The following is a 21,324-nucleotide window of genomic DNA, read 5'->3' as shown; positions in this document are numbered from 1 at the left end:
ATAACAGCATCCCCCCCACTACTAAATTAATACAAATATCCTTAGGGAAAATGCAATCTTTCATAAATGATGACAAAATATCAATAGAAAAATAAAGGTTCACAAAAAGTCTTGACTTACTCTCCTAGACTTCGATCGGGAAAGGCAGAAGCAACAGAGGAAAGAAAAAGCAAAGAATTTGAAAAGAGAATTAATTTGTAAAAAAAATCCCCCAATGACTATATGTAGCACCCTCTTATTAAAGCATATTGAAAACACCTCCATAATAAGCAAAACCAAAAACCTCAGTCATAACCAGTTTTATTTTCTTATTCCTTAGAAATGCCACATTTCCCCCCATGGCCTGGAAAAGCAACAACAAACAACAAACCCAACAGCATTCAATAGATTTGTAGGACTTCATAACCCCCATTCTCAACTTGTACCAAATTAGAATAAAAATAATTTAAATTAAATTTTTAAAAAAGTTTATCTAAGAAACAATCTGAAAATATTTTACTAAAATGGTTCATGAACTTCCACGTAGGAAATGTGAACCCCACTCCCCAAAAGAAACAGAAGCACAGGCTAAAGATTTCTAAGAAAATCAATGACAGATAAAAATAAAACCAGGAGGTTTCTTTGTACCAGTTTCTTGTTTTGCTTTTAAAAAATAAACATAAGATATCTCTTCTTAGGGTTGGAAAGGTGAAGGTAGATGATGTAGGAAGTAAAATCAACTACTGATTGACCACTGGTACATGTAGCATGCAAGTTAGACACCTGTTTAATGCCTAGATGACTTCCTACCTCTGGATCAAATCTACATATTCTCTAAGAATACAAAGGCACCTTAATAGTAGCCCAAACAAAAAGTATTTAAGAAAATAAAATGTCTCTCTGTGAGTATGTAAGTATGCTTCAGAATAAAATAGAAATTATTTCTGCATTTAATATTGTGAATCAACCATATTACTACTCTCCTCTCTACTACTCCTCTCTTATCTACCGTGGATAAGAGCTAATCGCATACTCTACATACATGAAAAGTGCACACAAGGTATTTAAGAGCAGTTGGCTTGAATAATTCTTATAGAAGAATTTTCTATGGAGAGAATGTCTCTGACTCTCTCCAGCTCCATCACTGGGCTGCACAGCTTTAGAAACATGGGGAATTCAAGAAGCCCATAAAGAAATGAGGAACTGAACTGGCTGTTGTAACCAGAATTATTCTAGTTATCATAGTTTTTATAGTTTGGGTTATGTATTCAACCCGGGTATTTGGCAGTTTTTCTCAGCAACAGATGTAAGAGTGCTATAATAGGTAAAAGGAATCAGGGAGTTAAAAGTTCCTATAAAAAAGATCCTCACTGGCTGGTATCACTGTTAGTAAGACTAAGTGATAACTGGACTAAAGGATCTCCAAGTTTTTTTTTTCCAGCGCCAATATTCTATAAGAGATATAGATTCTTATTTACAGAAGTAGATACTTATACAGATATTCTGATGTGAAAAAAATGTAGAAATTTAAGAATTAGGCAGTAGGATTAAAAAAGGTACAATGACAAACAAAACTAGCAATATATATTTTAAGTCTAACAAATTCATATGAATTCTATTTGAATATATATGCACACACATACATACATACATGCATATATGTATTTGAAATATGTATTAGAAATAAATTCCTTTGCCAATTTCATCCCACCCACAATAAGTAAATACATTTCTAAATATTCCTTGGTTATTAGTACCTCTTAAAACAGGCTCCCTTTTCTCAGAAAAAAAATATTTTCTCTTTTCCCTAATAACACCTCCTCAACATATTCTCTGTATCTGAATAGTTTAAAATTGTCTATCTATAACATCTGTGTGCTATTCCTCCCTTCTCTATACACCCTGAACAGAATCCTATGTGTTATAAATAGATGCCCTCATTTCCATCCCAAAACTTCAATGTTGTATCAAACTGGTTCTACTTGGTACCTAGAAGGACAGCACCAAGGTTGGAGGCACCAGAAGGTAGAGTTCAGCTCAATCTAAGGAAAAACTTCCTAATAACTAATCAGAGTTGTTCACAAACGGAATGGGTTTCATAATGCAATAGAGAGCTCCCCACTACCTTTCAAGTAGAGATTTTCAAGGAAAGTCCAAATGAGTGCTTGTTTTGATGTTATAGAAGGGACTCAGGACTCATCCTTCAATGATCTTGGCAGTCCCTTCCAACTCCTAAGTCCTATGATAAATCCTAAGCCATAATATCCTATTTGTTTATCTTCAAGACAGCTCTTTCATGCTTTTTGAATATTAATGCTCTAAATAAAATGTTGACTTCTGAATATCAAACACTTAGAGCAAATCAGGTTCTTTGCATCATCAACTAACAAAAACACTAATTTTAAATATATTTCTTAACCATTTTCCCAAGAAGAAAGAAGTGACTAAAAAACAGGCTTTGTTTTCTGGAACTTGTCAGTTAATTCTGGGCAGGATAGAAACAATAAATCCAAAGCCCCCTGCACAAACTGTCCTAAATTAATTACTAATGAGTTTTATAGCCTAGAAAAGCAATACCAATTGTGCATTTTGAAAAATAAGGGCCATTTAACCTATTCAACAATCTAGCACCTTTGAATGTTAGCATATTGTTTGTTTTTTTAGGTTCTTAGTGAATTCTTAGTTCTCAAATTCTTTTTTACTGAAAGGGTTGTGAAAAGTCATTCTCAATCCTTTCACTAAGGAAAAAAAACTTTCAGTAAAAAGAAATGCAAATTTAAAAAAATGTCCTTCAATAAGACAGCCTGGGCTAAAGGAAATGTTCAACCTTAGCTAAGACCTTAAAAACATTCAGTCATCTTCACAACACCAGTCAAGGATGCGTGGCATGGTGTCTACAAAGCACCATTCACTAAAGAACATAACTGGAGCTTTAATCTCAGCTTCCATTTCCTTTCTTATAACCATGCTAACATTACTTTCTCAGTATGAAAAATTAATAAACTAACAGATCAACTATTATGCCTAGGATCTCCAGTCTTAAAATTGCATGTGGTTACAAATGTTTAATGGACAGTGCTTCTCACCTTCCTTTGATGAATTCTATCTTTTTTAAAGTACAAAACTTTCCAGCAGAGTTTAGAATTTCTAACTTACGGTATGAAGGGATTGCTGTAAAGGGCCACTCTGCAAACTTAAGTCTACCTTTTCCATGAAATCCTCCCTGATTCTCCCAGTTGTTAAATCCCCTCATTAGACTGCATGGTTGTGTATTCCAAACACTCCTCTTATTCAACATTTGTACCTTAATTTGTGTTTCATTTATCTGTGCACACTACCTTATTCCAACAAGATTGTAACCCCTTTAATGAAAGGAGCCACCTCCTATCATAGCACATGTACAAAGTAGGCATTTCATAAATGCTGAATGAATTAATGAACAGAGTGAATCCTCATACTATACTCACTGCTAGCAATCAACAGCTAATCAATTAAAAAACTTTATTAGGCACTCAATATGTGCAAATCAGTAGCTTTCATTTTAATGGAGGAGGTAATGAATATTGGAGATCTGTTTGAAAATGGCAAAAAAAAAAAAGTCTTTGCCCTCATAGATGAAAATTAACACAAGATTGTTCTAGTTGGAACATGGTGCCAGAAACTAAAAAGAAAGATGAGAGAAGAGAGGTCTGTCATCTTGGCACCTGAGCTAAAACCTGAAGGTAGCTATGGATGTTAAAAGACAGATCTGAGGAGGGAGCATATTCAGTTTGTGGGATGAATTATTGGATACTAAATTTGACTTGGAACATGACTATTCAAAATAGCATTTTCAAACTCTAAAATAGTTATGCACTAATTAGCTTTTTTTTCTTTTTTAAAATTTTAGTTTATTAGTAATCCCTGAGATTAGTAATTGAATAAACCATCTGCCAAAAGGCAATCAAAACCTATCAGAATGTTTCAGCATGTAAAATTTGGCTGAAAAAATTCTGGGATTCTAATCTCTAACTATTCTGATTTCTCACTGAGGTTGTTTCTTTCAGACTATTTTTAGCGACTAGTGATGTACAGAATTCAAGCAGGGATTTCTTAGTGTAAATGTGAAACAAAATTCCATTTATGAAATGTGATTTACACAACTTCTCAAGAAGGTATCTGTTGTGCAAAATAAAGGCATGTTTGCATTTGTAAGCCATTTGTAATACAAAGGTCATTTCCACATTCAACAATCATGGGTTGGCAAACTATAACCTGTTTTTGTAAGTCCTGCAAGTTAAAAATGTTTTTTATAGTCTGAAACAGTCTGAAACTTTATTTTAAAATGTCAAAACCAGGGGCCACTAGGTGGCACAGTGGATAGGGCACTGGTCCTGGAGTCAGGAGGACCTGAATTTAAATCCATACTCAGACATTAACTTAGGTGTGTGATCCTGGGCGAGTCACTTAATCCAGATTGATGCCTCCCCCACTCCCCCCCCTCAAAAGATCATTCTTAGCTATGGGCAGTACAAAAACAGGTGATGAGCCAAAGGGTTATAGTTTGCTGATCCCTCCTCTAGAGGTGTCTTGCTACAGTTACAAAAGTCTTTATTCCCTTGTCATTCCATCATTTAAAAATCAGCAAAACAGGGGTGGCTAGGTGGCGCAGTAAAAGCAAAAAAACCCCAAAAAACCCAAACCCAGCAAAGTATCTAATTATATATGTTCTTTATTAAGATTTTAATTTTAATCCCTTTCCAAAGTATCTTTATGAAGGGTACCAACAGTCATTCTAGTACTGGAGAATCAGCAGGTGCTATATCTATCTATATGTTTGTGTATATATATATATATAAATATGTATATATAAGATAATAGATAAAAACAAAAAGTTTACATATATTACATTGTAATATATTATTACATATATGATAATGCTACATATAATCATACTGCATTATAGGTAATAAATATTATATGTATATATAAATAAAATTTTCATAAAAGGATTTCTTAAGTGTTGGAAGGGATCTCAGAAATCTAGTATTTAAGGAGGAAACTGAGGCCCAGAAGCTATGCTTAGTACATTATCTTTCAGACCTGGCACTTGAAGACAAGTAGAGCATTAAGTTCTCTCCTTTGCACTCTCTTCTAAGATAGGGTGAAAAAATGTTACTGAATCATAAGGACACTCATTTAGTCCAACCCCCTCATTTTACAAATGTGGAAACTGAAGCCTACAAAGGCACCATAATTTACCTCTCGTTTGTAAGGCTAGAGAGAAGAGTCAGGGCTCAAACCCAGGACTATATGTTTCTGTCTTTTCTCTACAGAAGGAACTATAGTCTGGGCCTTGAAGGACTCTGTGGGACAAAAATACTACCAATGTAAAAAATCCACCATTAGGCTTAAATATAAAATAAGGCCCCTTCCAAGCTAACTACAAGATGTGTATACTTGAATTTATGACAAGTAAAAGGTTTTCTACATGAACCATTATCAGTAACTTGTGTTTTCCTCACACCTCATTCATATGACTTTCCTTTTTTCTTCTCTATCCTTCAAGATCTAGCTCAAGCCTTGCTTCCTTTCATGAATTCTTCTGAAAATGTTCCAAACCACACTGATCTCCCTTCCTTTATTTTGCTAGCACTTGTAATCTGAACCACACAATTTTGTCTTGATTAGATATTCTCTTGTACTGTGCTTTGACTGTTTCCTGTGTACAAGTCTTGCCTCCCAAATAAGATTTTAAAATTCCTCAGGACAGGGGCTGGGCATTTTTAAATTTTTTGCTCCTTTTAAAGTCATAAAATCTGTATCGATCAGAGGTTTTTAACCTAGGGGTCCAAGAACTTTTTTTTTGCAAATCTTTTTTTTTCTTAAATAATTTATTTATTGTTTCCCCCTAATTACACATACAAACAATTTTTGGTCTAAGAACTTAAAAATTTTTTTTTTATAATTGTTTTCCAAATAACTGTTCCATTTATAATCTCTTTTATTTTATGCATTAAAATATTATTAGAAATCATAACAATATTACATATTAAAATTAATATTATATTAAATATCGATTAATCAAATATCAAAATATTATTAGAAAATATTATTCTAAGAATAAGATGTCCATAGGCTTCACTAGACTGCCAAGGGGTCCATGACACAAAAAAAGGTTAAGAACGGCTGTTCATGGGTGACATTGTACTACTTCCATCACAAGCCCCCGTATCTTATAAAGCTTTCTAAATGAGATCCATAATCACTCTTAACTATCTACACAGGAAAAACCAAGTGGTCTAACTATCCACATGGAAGAAGACTGCTTATCATCCAGACACTGATATATTTTATGGAAAATCTGTAAAGCTCATCCCTAAGTAGTTATCATAGACAGACACTGCCTAGAATTGAACAAGAGGAAGAAAGCAGGCTAGATTGCCTTTGGGGAATTGCAAAGTTATTTTAACAAGTTCTTTCCTGAAGTAAAGGCTGATCTTTTAAATACTAGTATTATTGTGTGGTTACCAGATGAAACACTGAAAATGCTGAAGAACAGAAATGGATGATCACCTAAAGGGCAACAAAAAGCTGCATGTTGGATGTGATCAAGGTGTAACATATTAAAAACAAAAAATTACTGAAAAGGGATAGTAAGGATGTCATCAAAAAAGTATATGAGCAAAAAAGATGGGCTTGTCAGCTTGGAGAGCCCATATGCTCCACTAGTATCCTCTCAATGTCAAGAGAAATCAAGGTATGGCGCCAGCACATTGGGCAGACCCTTGGCCACAACCATATGAGGACAAGGACAAGAACTGAAGAAGATAATTAAGGAGAAATGGATTATAATTTGCATAGTTGGAAGGAATATTCACATCAATGAGATCGCAGATCTATTGGCATATAAGTGAAGATGATCAGGGAATCATTAATCAATTTGAGGAGTTCCCCCATCAACCCTTTAAATTAAAGGGTGTGGTTCATTATACAAAGCTAAGCACAGAGAGCTCCTCCTCATGGAGTGTGACCATTCCTGATTTTTCCATGCTGACTGGCCATATTTCAGAAACTTGTATTGTCTACTGACGGCTGCCTAAGAATCAGCTGCCTCTACCCATCACCTATAAAAATGAGTTGATCCAGGGGTGGCTGGGTGGTACAGTGAATAGAGCAGCAGCCCTGAAGTCAGGAGGACCTGAGTATAAATCTGGCCTCAGACACAACACAAAAATTAGCCATGTTACCTTGGGCAAGTCACAACCCCAAATGCTCTATAAAAAGCAAAAAAAAAAAAAAAAGAGTTGATCCATCTCTCTTACTCTCTTAATGACTGCCTCTTCTCTTTGTACTTTCTTTCAGAATACATCTGGAAGTTGGAGAAGGGGATTTCTTCCTCCCTGCCTTCAAGAGCAATTTGATTGCATCTTCTAGCAACAGCATGGAACAGAATCAGACATATGCATTCCCACTTCAACTGAGTGGAGAATCCCACCTTTGAGTTTTGAGATTGCAGGCACCAGACCTTCGAGAATGCAAGTCCTCTTGGAGAAAGAGAAAGGTTCCTGCATAGCATCCTACTTGGAGAGGAAAGTCAATTCGGAGAGATGAATACCTAAGCTTTTCTGACAGAGGAGGTTTGATGGAAAGGGCAATGTTTGTTCAGCAGTTCTAAAGTATGTGTACACTCAAAGGGAAATCTAAACCAAATGGTTTTGAAGGGAATGTATATGATCCTGTGGAGAGATTTTATGAGAACGTCAGTTTATTGCCCTAGTGCAGCTCCAAATTCTCTTGGGTGTGAGCTGATGGGCTATTTGAGTGCTTTATAATTTTCTGTATCTATTCACGGGCTCCTGAATATTTTCATGTTTTGCTTTTCTTTTGTGCAAGGGGAAATTAAAGCTATTCCACACCTGATAGCCCTTTTGAGTGCCTATATAAGAGCTGGGGACCTCTTTCCCTATACCTGACAAAATCTAGGCATGAACTCCACCTTGAGTATATAGGGAAACTTTCCTGGAGAAAGTGTTAGGTGGGGACAATGAATTAAAGAGACATTAACCCTCATAGGTCAGACCTCTAGGATACACCCAGCCCTTGTGAACCCAGAGTTCTCCTCTGAGAGGAGAAGGAGGGATCCCGAGTCACAGATTTTGGGCTTGTTTGAGTACTGTGTCCCCATAATGTCCAACATAGTGCTAGGCATGTGGAAGACATTCAATAAGTCTTTGTTAATTTATTAAACTAATGCTATATGTTATTAAAGATAGCTAGTATTTTGTATCAATTGCCACTGACCACTTCAACTCTCTTACTTTTATAAATAATCATAACTACAATAGCTTCTTTGTTTATAGGAATTTAAGCTTCAGAGTGTTTTCTTTACAGGGGAGGTAGGTGGCGGAGAAACTATTCTTCTTGCCTTAGAAATAAGGAAAATAAGGACTGGGAGGGGGTGTTAAGTAACATCAAGGTCATCAGTAAATATTGGAGCTGAGACTCAAATCTAGGTCTTCTGTAGTATGGTTCAATGGGAATAACAACAATAACAACAGCAGCTAGCATTTATATAGTGTTTTAAGGTTTCAGAGTACTTTGTGTAAGTCATCCCATTTGATGCTCACAACAACTCTGTACGTACAATTGTTATAGGGAGGAAACTGATGACAAGGAAGGTTAAGTGACTTGCTCAGGGTCACAAGTAGTAAAAGTCTGAAGAAGTATTTTAACTCAGGTCTTTCTGACTCTAAGTCCAAGGTCTTATCCACTGGGCCACTAACTGTCTTAGGGTCTGGAGTCAGAAGATTTGGGTAGTCATGGGCAACTCCTTTGGGCCTCAGTTTCCTAATTTTTGAAAAGAAATCTAGGGGCAGCCAGGCAGCACAGCCAGTAAGACCACCAGCTCCAGTGTCGGGATGACCTGGGGATCAAATCCAGGCTCAGACACTTAGCACCCACCCAGAAACACCTGGCCGTGTAACCTTGAGCAAGTTACTTAACCCCAATTGCTTAGGGGTGGCCAGGTGGATCAGCAAGTAAGAGCACTGGCCCCAGTGTTGGGATGACCTGGGAATTGAATCCGGGCTCAGATACTTAGTACCACACCCAGAAATAACTTGCCATGTAACCTTGAGCAAGTTACTTAACCCCAAATGCTTAAAAAAAAAAAGAAATCTAAAGTCTCTTCTAGTTTCAAATCTATCCCTCATCAATCATTTATTGAATACCTTCTATATTGAGTATTCTATATTGAGTACCTTATATATTCTATATTTACTGTGTAAAGCTCTGGGCATGCAAAGAAAGGCAAAAGCCAGTGCTCTCAAGAAGCACACAGTGTAATAGAGGAGGCAACATGAAAACTAATTACCAGCAAAATATACTGGATAAACTGGAAATAATCAACAGAGGGAAAGTACTAGCATTAAGGGGGATAAGGAAAGGCTTCTTATAGAAGGTGAGATTTTAGCTTGGACTTGAAGGAAGCCAAGAAAGCCAGAAGGTGGTGATGAAGAAGGACAACATTCTAGGCATGGGGGACAGCCAGAGAAATGCTCAAAAGGTCGGTCAGGAGAATAAGAGCCTTGTATGAGGAATAGGAAGGAGGCAAGTATCACTGGATTGTAGGGGAAGTAGGGGAACAGTAAGGTATAGTAAAAACTTGGGAAGGTAGAAGGATTGCTACATCTTGTAAAAGTGTTTCAATACCAAACAGAGGTTTTATATTTGATTCTAGAAGCAATAGGGAGCCACTGGAATTTATTGAATAGAGGATGAGTGGGTGGATGATATGGACAGATGTGCCTTAGGAAGATGATTTTGGCAGCTGAGTGGAGGACATACTAGAGTGGTAAGAGACCAGCGGCAAGGAGATCTACTAGGCTATTATAATAGTTCAGGTAAAAGCAAGAAGACTTGGTAACAGACTGCACATGTAGACTAGAAAAAAATGGAATCAAGGATGATACCTAGGTTGCAAACCTGTGTAACTGGGAAAATGATACCTTCAACAATAACAGGAAACTTGGAGGGGGGGGGGGAGAGATGAAGTTCTAGACATGTTGATTTTAAAATGTCCATAGAACATCCAATTTGTGATGTTCAATAAAAAGGTGGAGATTAGAGAATGGAAGTCAGAAGAGAGCTTAGGGCTTGTTAAGAAGAATTGAGAATCATCAGCATAGAGATCATTTGTAGAAGCTGGTGAGATCACTCATTGAAATAGTAAAGGAGAAGAAGAGGACCCAATTCCCACAATCCTATGACTCTTAGTTCAAGACTCTTTCCCACTACAAATAAGGGCTTAAATGTGTCAGGCAAAGTATTTGTTATGGAAACACTTGTGTAAATGGAAGAATCCTTTTGTTTTGTGAGTATGTAAGATGTTTGGACAACTTAGTTTTGTTATCTATGCCAAGTGCCTCACATTTCTAACTTCTTAGTGTAGTTAACACTGAAGATAAATTAAGCTGGTGATAGAACATATTCATTTTTTATCATGCTTCAGTAGTACGCCACTAACTCAGAAATTCTGGACCAAAATCTGCTCTTTGCATCATTAAAGATATATTCCCAATTATCAGTGCAGGGGGAGATATTTCTCATCTATTTAGCTTACTCTAACTCTCCCTTGTTCCTTATAAGAAGCCACAGAATAGACTAAATCATCATTGGGACTGGATATAAACATCTATTGGGAATCCTAGTTCTTCTAACAGACCAAGATGTATAGAAGAATCTGAGTTGGAAAAAGCCTCTCAGGTCATCTAGTCCAGCATGTACCTAAACAGAAACTCCCCTTCTGACATTCTCAGACATCCATTCTCTGCGTCTTCTGCCTCTCACTGCGATGAACAAAGGAAAGATGTCACTGAGTATAGATAGTGTTACGATTCACATGTGAGAAAACTGAAGAATTCTTCATGGCTCTTTATCGACTGCCAGCATTTGAGCTTATTAAAAGCTATCTTTGACCAATTACATGGTGTAACTTAAAATCTAGTTCTATGTTGTGCCCTTTTCCTCTATCAGCCCTGGGTATCCATCTTGCAAAGGCAATACCCTGACCACAGAGGGAGCTAAGTATAGGATAATTCAGTACAAATCCATCCCATTCCTGGAAGACCTTAATGTGCATAACCTATTCTGGGTACAGTAAAAAGCTTGTCTTACAGTTCATGATTTTTTTGTAGAATCAATAATTTGGAATCCCATGAATAGAATAATAAGGGTCTCCAAGATATTTCTGCCCTAAAGAAGCTTTAGGATATTTATGCCAACTTTAAGTTTTCTTACTAGGCTGTTTAAAACCAAGAGTGTGCTCAACAATGTTTATGTCCTGGCCCTCTACAAAATTCAAAAACTTTCTGTACTTACAATTAGCTGAAGTAGGAAAAAGAAACACTATGTTTCCCCAGGGGGTTGTTTCCAGGCAACAAGTGGGCACAACGCCCTGTAGTTGGAAGGCATAGGTGACCAACATCCAACATCTCTGACTGTTGCATAAACTGTACTGTCCCAGTTTGTAGCTGTTTAAGAGGGAGTACAAAGTAGGGCGTGGGAAGAACTAAAAAGAGGGGTATAACAATGGAGACTGTTGTAATATTCCAGGGTTTTTTGGCTATACTGTTAATTCTCATGGTGGCGGGGCCATTGCTGTTTTCTCAAAAACAGATTTTGGAGATAAACAAGCCCTGGTGCTGTGTTTGTGTGTGACTATCCATTTCTACCACGACCAAAATGAGATCTGAGAAAGTGTACCTCTCCAGTCCTCTCACTTACACACCATTAGCTCAAGTCATGAATACATATGTCACCTACTTCTTTCTGGTCGAGTTGGAGAGAGGATTTTATCAAGTCTCGGAGTGCAGTAAGCTGTTTCTTTTCTTCATCCTGAGTCTGCTTTATCTGCAAAAGAAAAAAATTGCTTTCAATATTTACCTCTAAATTTCACAGGTCCAATTTAATTTAACCAAATGTGCCATTCATTAAACATGTATATTGGGCAGCATTGATTCACTTATCCAAATCTGCAATACAATGCCACTTCTGAAAATGGCAAAGGTGAGCCAAAGACTCCTTATATTACAAATGTGTCAAATAACATGCTTTAAAGTAACCTTAAGTGGTTGCAATATGCCTTTTCCCTAAAAACTAATTTGGGCCACCAATTAGACTCTGAAGTGTCATTTTAGTTACAAATAGAAAAATAACACATAATTTGTTTTCTGGTACTAAAACTTTTTTTTTTTAACTGAAACCCCATTACTCAACTAAACAGAAAAGTTACTTGAATTCTTATAGGACAGCTCCTCCATGGCTTTTTAAAAAGCATATTTTATTAATGAATGATGGAAAAGGGCAATATTATATACAGCCTTTCAGAGAGATATGCTTCAAATTAAGTTTTAAGAAGCATATGCAAATGTCATTATTAGATATAATGGACGATGTATTGTTCCACCATAGGCATTCATGGCCATGTTATTCATGCCTTCAACATCATGGGCACTACGTCTAAAAATTCAACTCATCTTTTTTAGTTCTCTTCAAAGACAGTCAAATGGCTTATACTGTTGACAGGAGAGCAGCAAGACTGCATTGCAATTAAATCAGGAATATAAATCAGTTCAGAACTCATTATTAGGCACACAAGAAAATTGGTAGGTCTACTATCTGGCCACTGACAGCCTTGCTAATTAAGTTGTGCTAAAAGCCTATCTTCTCAAGGTGTATATTGACAAGTTGCTAAACTGTGAAGTTGTTGTCATTTATTTTATATGTCTTTTTGCTACTGAATTCAATTGCCTGGTTGTGTTTATCCACATAAGCATGTTAAAAGCCATTTACTTCACAAATAACTTACGTTATATAAATCAGCAGCCAGCTTTTCAATGTACTGTTTCAATTTATCAGCTGTTTTCAAGCCATCCTGAAAAAAGCTACAATGGAAAACACCTGTGATTCATCAACAATATTAAAAAAAATAAAAACAACCAAATGATCCCACTGGAAAACTGGAAAATAAATTTATACACAATTTCAGGGAAGACAGTGAGGCCCAACAAAGTGCTTTGTCTTAGGGATTACACAGGAAATTAGGGAAAGAGATACTATTGGAACTCAGGTAGCCTGACAGTCAGGCTAACATGCTTTCTACTATGCCCATTATATCATCCTAATTAGAAGAGTGAAATGTATAATTAGCATTTTGTTAACTACATCCAAACTCATTGAATTCTAAAAAATTTCTAGAATGTTTGGGAATTTTTTTGTATTTGTATTCTACTTGTATTCCCTCTTTTTTAAGACCAGAAAAAGAGAGAGAAAATTGCATGGAAATAAGCTGAAAGAATTTGATTCAAAGGAACAGTTTCCAGGTTCCTATCTGGTGGCAGTATGGATTCCATGTAGTTTCCTTTCCTTTATAAACCTAGAGTCATGTCTGATTGCACATAGTTTCCTTTCCTTTCTAACCCAGAGTAATGTCTAACAAGACTATGTAATAGCACCATAAAAAGACCACTATTGTCGTTTGTCCTTCGTTTTGGAAGAGGATCTACCATACATATCAAAGGGGGGATGTCTTGACTTGTAAGTGAACTGGATTTAAGTAGGTTAGCAGGGCAAAGTTATCAGCCTCAATCTCTCCTCTGGAGTCAATGAAGTACAGTGGCATGACAAGTCTTGGTGATGACTTAGGATGCAGTTAGTGGGTGACCTTGGCCTTTTATGGCTTCAGAGGACCCAGATTTAAATCCTGCCTTTGATACTTGCTACCTGTGTGACCTTTGGCAAGTTGCTTAATCCCTATGGGCCTCAGTTTACCCATTTATAAAAGTGAGGAGATTGGAGCAGATGACCTATGAAGCTCCTTAGCATTTTAATAGTTTCAGAGGAAGCTCACAGGTCAATGTAGAGTAAAAGAAATTGAGGGTTAGTGACTCTCTATTGCCTCTAATTTAAACTATCAATTTCTGTGATTAGCTCTTAAAGCTCTTTAACAACTTGGCCCCTAAACTATCTTTCCAAACTCATTATATAGTATTCCCCTCTACAGGTGTCCAGACAAACTGTCCTCTTTAATCCTCACTCCTAGTATTCTATTTCCTGCCTGGAATGTACTCCCTCTTGATCTCCACCTCAAGGAAAACTTTATTTCCTTTACAACTTAAGTTAAACACTACTTTCTACTTCAAGTCCTTCCTGAACCCTCTAACTGCTACTGCCCTCCCTCCTGAAACTTTCTTGTATTCATATTATCTATTTATTTTGTATATACTTAGAGTAGGTGTATGCTGTCTCCACGGAGACTTTAAGTTCCTAATGGGCAAGAACTATATAAATTTTAGTATTTTTATCACTAGCACCTAGCATAGCAAATGGTCCATCGTAGTCGTCTGATGAATTCTTGTTGACTGAGATGGTTTTGACTCATGATCCACAATGGAAAACATTTTATTATAGATGCTACTTTAGGGGAATGATACCTAGGGAAAGGAACTGAAAGCATCAACATGTAAAGTAAAAGATAAAAAGAATGAAGGCAGGGTTAGCTAAGCCTATAATTTAAAATTCTATTATTTTGCTTTCTGATAGAGATTTTGCTCTGGAATAACTTTTGCAAGGGTTTTTCATTTTGTCTCTGACACAGGGTCAATTTTACTTCAATAACAAATAATTATAATAATAATGTGATGATAATGATGATGCCTTGTTGTCATGTTTACAGTTTTGCCAAGGATACTTCCAAATAAGCCTAAAGAGGATGAGGTTACATCCCAATATTTTTAATCAACTATAAAAAGCAGCTATTTTATCCACATGTGTAAAGTTCACAGAATACTAATTATGAAAGGAGTAGAATAGTGACTTGTTTCAGGAATGTTTCTATCTGAACTTCACTGGCAAAAGATGAGAACCACAGTTAAATAATAGCACATATTTAAATAGGTTTATAAAGTCTTTTACCTACATCATCTCACTGGGCCCTCCCAACAATCACATGAGACAGGTACTATTATAGAAGAGGAAAGTGGCTTGGACAGGTAGGATGACTTTCCCAGGACCAGATAACTAATAAATATTTGGAGAAAGATTTGAACTCAGGTTTTCCTGACTACAAGTCCAACACTCTGTCTACTATGCTCATTTTCTCCCCAAATAGGGGCTTAGGATAAAGGCAGAGTCTATCTAAAGCACCCCATAAGTAGCAGGTAAGAGGGGAAGGGGATGTTAAGAAGATGCGGAGAGGAGAAAATTAGAGGGAAAAAGGCCAATATTCCCTTCAAGAGAAAAGATTCAAATAGGGCAATCCTTTCTTCCTGGAGCAAGGAGATTGGAGGTTGGGGAGGGAGAAGAAGGAATAAAATACTTCAAAAAGACTAATTTGTAGAAGGTAGTTTAGAATGAAGACTCATCCTTTAGCTTGGGGATTTGTCAAGATCATCTTATCTAGTTCAATCTATCTTAGTTTTAATTTCTTTGATTTTGTGAAAAATAAGAGAGAGGTAATGAAGTCACCCAGTAAAAGCAAGGATTGACTTGTAGAGACACAACTCAATAATGTAACAGTAATTCTGATAAACCCAAAAGAATCTAGTTACCAAGATGACATCATATCACTGTCACTCTGGCCTCATTATAACAAGGGGATAGAAACAGAGGATGTTAGGAATGGAAAGGACCTCAGGGTCCATTCTACCTGATCCTCTCTTTTCACAGAGGAGGATACGGAGGTCCAGACAGGTCAAGTGACTTGCCTGCTAGTAAGAGTCATAGCCAGGTCTCCTCTTTTGTTGAAATATGTGTTGTTCTGAACTTTAAGGAGTACATGAAACAAGCTTGGCATAAATACACAAAGGCTATCCCAAGGGATTCAGTGCTGGGCTACTAGGCTTCTTTCCATGCCACCACCCAATCTACACAATTACATTTATATCTTCCAAAAACCCTACTATGACTTATCTGGGCACAGAAGTAACCTTGGGTGCTCTAAGAGTAGGTGAGGACAACATGTGCTCTGGCAAATAGCACCATATGGCAAAGGCTTTGAATGAACTCTCAGCAGAACAAGTCTACTACCAAAAGATTGGCCTATTTAAGTACACAGAAGTTTGCCACCAAAATGTGGGCTACTAAGTATTTAATTCTTTGGCATGGTTACCCATAGAACAGGTCCCCCCCCAAAAAAATTTAAAAAGAGGAGAAACGAACAATCAACAAAACATAAGAACATATTTGCCAATAAAAGTACTACCACTGCCATGTCCCAAGGGGTTTAAACATAAGTCATAGTCTTTATCTACAATAGAATGAGTTGTATGTTCCAACATTAAGTCAGGATCTTCCTTATTTATCTGATTGTTGGGCTAATGGGGACGGCTTCAATAAAGGTTTATTTTAAAAGGAATTAAAATATTTTAATGGCACAGGATGATAAGACATTTTAATCTGGAAATCAATAGGCTGATGTACTCTTAAATTCTAAATCAATAGGTACTGTTGTTCTGATATAATAAGTTAAAGACAGGATGGCATAGCTCATAAGTTTCTAACATGATTTTGCCTGTTCTGAAGGAAATGTAATTGATTAAATGTCTCAATATGATTGCCAATTCATCTCTGAATGAATCTTCAATTTTGAAATTATTTTTAAGTCGATATGTGATCAAATCAAGTCTCTTTTTGAAGCTATGGTGAATTCACAGTTAACAACAATGGAGAAAGGAATGCATTAGATTTGGTTCTCATAATTCTATAACCATAGGGGGAAAAAACCTTTTCAGCCCCTCCCCCTTCCCACATATCTCCTGAATTGGTTTTAAATTAGCTAGTATTTGGAAAAGCTCATGAGGATAAAAATTAAACTTTTGAGACACTTTTATCTGAAAGTAACATGAAGATTATTTGCCAAATTAAAAACATATACACACACAACAAAACCCAAGAAATGACCCTCCAATGAATCAGTTGTTCCCTCAATTTGAAAATCTAATTTATAAGCTCGTGGCTTTGACTAAATTAGATATTGATTCCAAGGCAATCTAAGTTACTTAGTGACATTTCTTACCAAATGTGCTCGGTGAAACTCCAGGCAGTCTTCAATCTTATGCCCTATATTCCCATGGTATTTAAAGACCATAATGGTGGTTAAGAGAATAACTAATTACCTTTCTTTGTTCAAATATTGCACAATGCCCTTTGAGTCTGAAAGAAAGATGTGGGATTTCTATGCTTCAATTTACAGGGGTTGGTAGAACATTCCTGGGGGAATCAAAAAGGTTTTCCTACAAGTTTATGGACAAGAGAGTTCTGTGCTCCAATTGTTATGAAGAGTTAAGCCTTATTATTTTACTAGCCAAGACCCTACAAAAACCAATCAGCCTGGAACTTAAGGGTTCTATATTTAGAGGAAACAGGTATAATTTTTTCTTTCAGAGTAAAATACTTTTATTTACACTGCTCTCTCATATCTTTCAGTCCTTTAGTGGCAAACAAATTTCTGCACAAAAACACCAAAATTGTTTGTTTTAAAAATTATCAGATCTTCATAGAATCTCAGAGTCAGAAGGGAAATTAGAGACAATCTATTTTAACCTATACCTGAACACAAATTTTTCTGCATGTGTATTACAAATGGTCATTCTAAATGGCCATTAAATCCCATTAAGTCTAGAGGCAACAAATTCAATTTAGGGATAATTCTAATTATTAGTAGAATCCCCCTCCCCCCAAAATAAAGCCTAAGCTTACCTCTTTGTAGTTTCTACCTGCTATTCCTAGTTCTGCCCTTTGTAACAAGCAGAATAAAGTGAATCCTTCATCCATACGTAGCCTCTCAAATACTTGAAGACAGCTATCATACCTCCCCTCTGTCTTTCCTTTTCTAGGCTAAACATCCTCAATATCTTCATCAGATCCTCTTAGGACATGCTCTCAAAGACCTTCATTTCTGACTACAGCCCACATGGATGCCTGTACTCTTTAGGAGGTAATGTGGTGGAGAGACATATTTCAGCTCTTTGCTTGAGGAAAAATTACCTAACAATTATAACTGAGTTCAAATACTATTTCAGAAGCTTCTAGCCAAGTGACTCTGGGAAAGTCATTTAACCTTTTAGCATCAGTTTCTTTATCTGTAAAATAGACATAATTATAATACTTATTATACCTAATAATTATCCCCTAATATAATAATAATAATGATAACACTAGGGCTATACTGAGGATCAATTGAGGAAAAAATGTAAAGAGCTTTACCAATCTTGAAACACCATATAAACATTATCATTATTTCCTCTCATAGGAGTCTTTAAGAGTAAAATGGATAGATAACAGCTTGTTAGGAAATTTCTCTTCAGTTACAGGTTGAACTAGGTGAACTCTGTGGTTTAGCCCACAAGTATTTATTGGTTCTTTCCAATGCAGAAGGATTTCGTGATGCTTTGATTCACTTTGACTTTAATAAATTATCCTTCTTTGGTTTTGATTATTTTCCTGTTAAATTCTGTCCCTTTAGAAAACATTTGCATTTTTCCTTTTTTTTTTTTGAAGTGGGAGATTAGTTATCAACCTATGCTCTTACACATCTCTAACAAACTCTACTCGACAGTCTGCAGGATTCAGATCTCCGAAGAAAACCATTCAAATCTGAGGAAACTTAAAAGGGACCACTGCCAGAGAGCTGCAGTGCAGAGAACTGAGTACCTCATTTATTGCTAAGAATATGAATGCAATGAAATGTGTTTCTAAGAAAACAGAAACCAATGAAAAGCTTCTTAAAAAAATTACATTTGTAAATTAAAACCAAAATAGACCTTTAAAAGTCCAAGACGCCACATCTCAGAACACTTCAGAACCATCCCCCAGAACAGAAAGCACTGGGGCAAAGATTAACTGGGGCTTTTGGATAACAGTTAGAAGCTTCTTCTACTGATGTAAATTAGTAACAGATCTTTCCCCCCTGCTTTATCAATTATATTTGATTGCTTTAGAAAACTGCCAAATGCTCATAATTTTTTCAAGAGAAGTACATTCTTTCTAGGTTATTTTGTGTCATTAATGTACTGTAAGCATTAATATTTGATTATGTTATTAGCATATTCTTTTGTGTCATTTAAACGGGGCATTAAGCTGATAAACATTACATATTAAAAATAACCACAGCTGGTTGGTTGCATTTGGGTATGACTGAGTTTTACTCAGCAGTTCTTTGGAGGGCTGATAAAAGCCAAGGATGTCAATCACCTAATATGAGAGAGCATGAGTTCTGATGTATGTGACAGTGCCCACAATGGAGAGGGTGCCTAGAAAGTATGGGAATTATCTAAGTTAATATGGCTAAAAGTCACTTGGATTGGTACTATTACTAATCATGGTATAGTAGAACATCATTAGACTGGGAGTCTGACATGTAATATGAATAAAGGCATGATAATATAGAATAAGTAACATAAAAAGCACACTTGCATGAATATATGTAAAGGTGTGTGCATGCACACACACACACACACACACACACACACACACACACACACACACACCATAGTCAGGAGAGTGGGTTCTAATTTTGGCTGGGTGACTTGAGATGAGTTGATTATCCTCTCTGGATCTATTTTATTGATCCAGAAGTTTGTCCACCAAATCAGCATCTCCACTTTGGTGCCAGAGGTACTAGGATGTATGTGGGACAGGACTTAAATCCAGGTCTTCCTAACTTCAAGCTGATCCTCTTCCCCCATGCCAGCAGTTCTCAAACATAAGCGGACTTAACATTTTCAGTGTGAGCATCTAGAAATTGGCAAATGCTACAATGGGGAATTGAGTTATTATTTTGTTGACTGTCCAGAATGAGCAAAGAGATGAAGAAAATGTTAATAATTCAAATTAACCTAAAAGGGTGTTGTGAATACATCTCCTTCCCCCCAAGGACTAGTTGTTAAACATTTATCAATATACTCTTTTTAAAATTTTTTTTGCTTTTTAGAGGGGAGGAAGGCAGGGCAATTGGGGTTAAGTGACTTGCCTAAGGTCACACGGCTAGTAAGTGTTAAGTGTCTGAGGCCACATTTGAATTCAGGTCCTCCCTGATTCCAGGCTTGGTGCTCTATTGACTGTGCCACCTTGTTGCCCCAATATATTCTTGATTACATCTACAGGTATTTACTTTATTAGAAATGGAAACTGTGTTTTTAAATTATTTTAAATATTTTCAAATGTTAAATTTTAAAAGTATTTATTATGTATTATTACAATTATATAATATATATATATATAATATAATTATATAATAAGTAAAAAGAAACCCATTAGGTTAACATTTGAATGAAAAATTAACTAGATTTTCCAAAACAAAGATTTACATAGTTTTGCAAATCTCTTTAATATCTGATTTAATAAAAGACAGTTGGATTTTCATATTTGCTTTTGCATTCAATCTGTAATGATCTGTTGTTTAGTTTGAAGTGTATGAAGAAAATCTAGCCTTGTACAAATATGTAGCTAGAAGAAATATTTTAATAGGCAAATCACTTTTTGTATTATTGTAAAAATAATATTGACTTCATAGGTTCCCTGAAAGGACACTGGGGACATCCCTGCCCTCCCCCCAAAAGGATTTGCAGCTCATACTTTGAGAGCTGCTATAGGAGGCGATGCTACTTCTTTCCCTTAAAGTAACATTAATATGATTAACTAATCGTTTTTCTTGAAGAGAAAGTTAAAGTGCTATCATTACCTACTCACTCTCATTAGAGAAAATTACTAGCTGTGTGACCTTGGGCAAGTCATTTAACCCCAACTGCCCTGCCTTCCCCCCTCCAAAAAAAAAAGCAAAAAAAAAAAATTTAAGAGGTTAAATGACTTACCCAGTATCACACATGAAATAAATCATAAAGGCAGGATAAGAACCTAAATCCTCTGATTCCAAAGCCAGGGTTCTTTGCACTATGAAGTTACCTTTCAATACAATTACAATACATAATAGGATAATAACAGCCTATGGTTCCATAGTGATTTTGGGTTTACAAAGAACTTTTTTCACAACAGTTCTGTGAGACAGATAGTACAAATATTATTATACCCATTTTATAGATGAGGAAATTGAGGCTCAAAGAGTGACTTGCCCAGGTGCACACAGTTAATAAGTGCTGAAGGTGGAATTAGAAAACACATCTCAAATCTTAAGTCTTGCACTTTTCCCACTATTCCATACTAGATAAAAAAGGTTATTAACGGACAAAAGAAGTTATTCTAGAGGTCTACTTCTGTTTTCTAAAGGTAGTCAACACTACAATAAGTGGTTCTTCCTCTTCTTATTTTCAGTTAGTCTGTCTGGATATGATAGGGATGGGTTTGATG

General features: G+C 36.2%; 1 protein-coding gene and 1 long non-coding RNA gene across 12 annotated transcripts in view; one reads left to right on the top strand and one right to left on the bottom strand.

Moving 5' to 3' along the window:
• The window catches only part of ASAP1 (ArfGAP with SH3 domain, ankyrin repeat and PH domain 1), a 631,037-nt gene that overhangs the window by 121,049 nt on the left and 488,664 nt on the right, over positions 1-21,324 (bottom strand). For all 10 annotated transcript variants that reach the window (XM_069081239.1, XM_069081237.1, XM_069081236.1 and 7 more), the window contains 2 exons: positions 12,830-12,905; positions 11,785-11,871 (listed from right to left, as the gene is read on the bottom strand). In XM_069081239.1, the coding sequence (XP_068937340.1) occupies positions 11,785-11,871; positions 12,830-12,905 (163 nt within the window). The remainder of the gene's footprint in view (positions 1-11,784; positions 11,872-12,829; positions 12,906-21,324) is intronic.
• Positions 1-21,324, top strand: part of LOC138155945 (uncharacterized) — a 40,067-nt gene that overhangs the window by 15,423 nt on the left and 3,320 nt on the right. Inside the window, exons 2-3 of one of the 2 annotated variants that reach the window (XR_011167033.1) lie at positions 7,324-7,637; positions 17,856-17,956. This is a non-coding gene — a long non-coding RNA (uncharacterized lncRNA). Of the gene's footprint in view, positions 1-7,323; positions 7,878-17,855; positions 17,957-21,324 lie in introns of those variants that run through there. The other variant, XR_011167032.1, reaches the window with a different exon arrangement.

The sequence above is a fragment of the Petaurus breviceps genome, unplaced genomic scaffold, assembly GCF_028583685.1.
Source record: "Petaurus breviceps papuanus isolate PSGF00001 unplaced genomic scaffold, PetGlider_PUasm1.0 98, whole genome shotgun sequence".
Taxonomy (NCBI): domain Eukaryota; kingdom Metazoa; phylum Chordata; class Mammalia; order Diprotodontia; family Petauridae; genus Petaurus; species Petaurus breviceps.
This window is presented reverse-complemented; position numbering and strand designations above follow the sequence as displayed.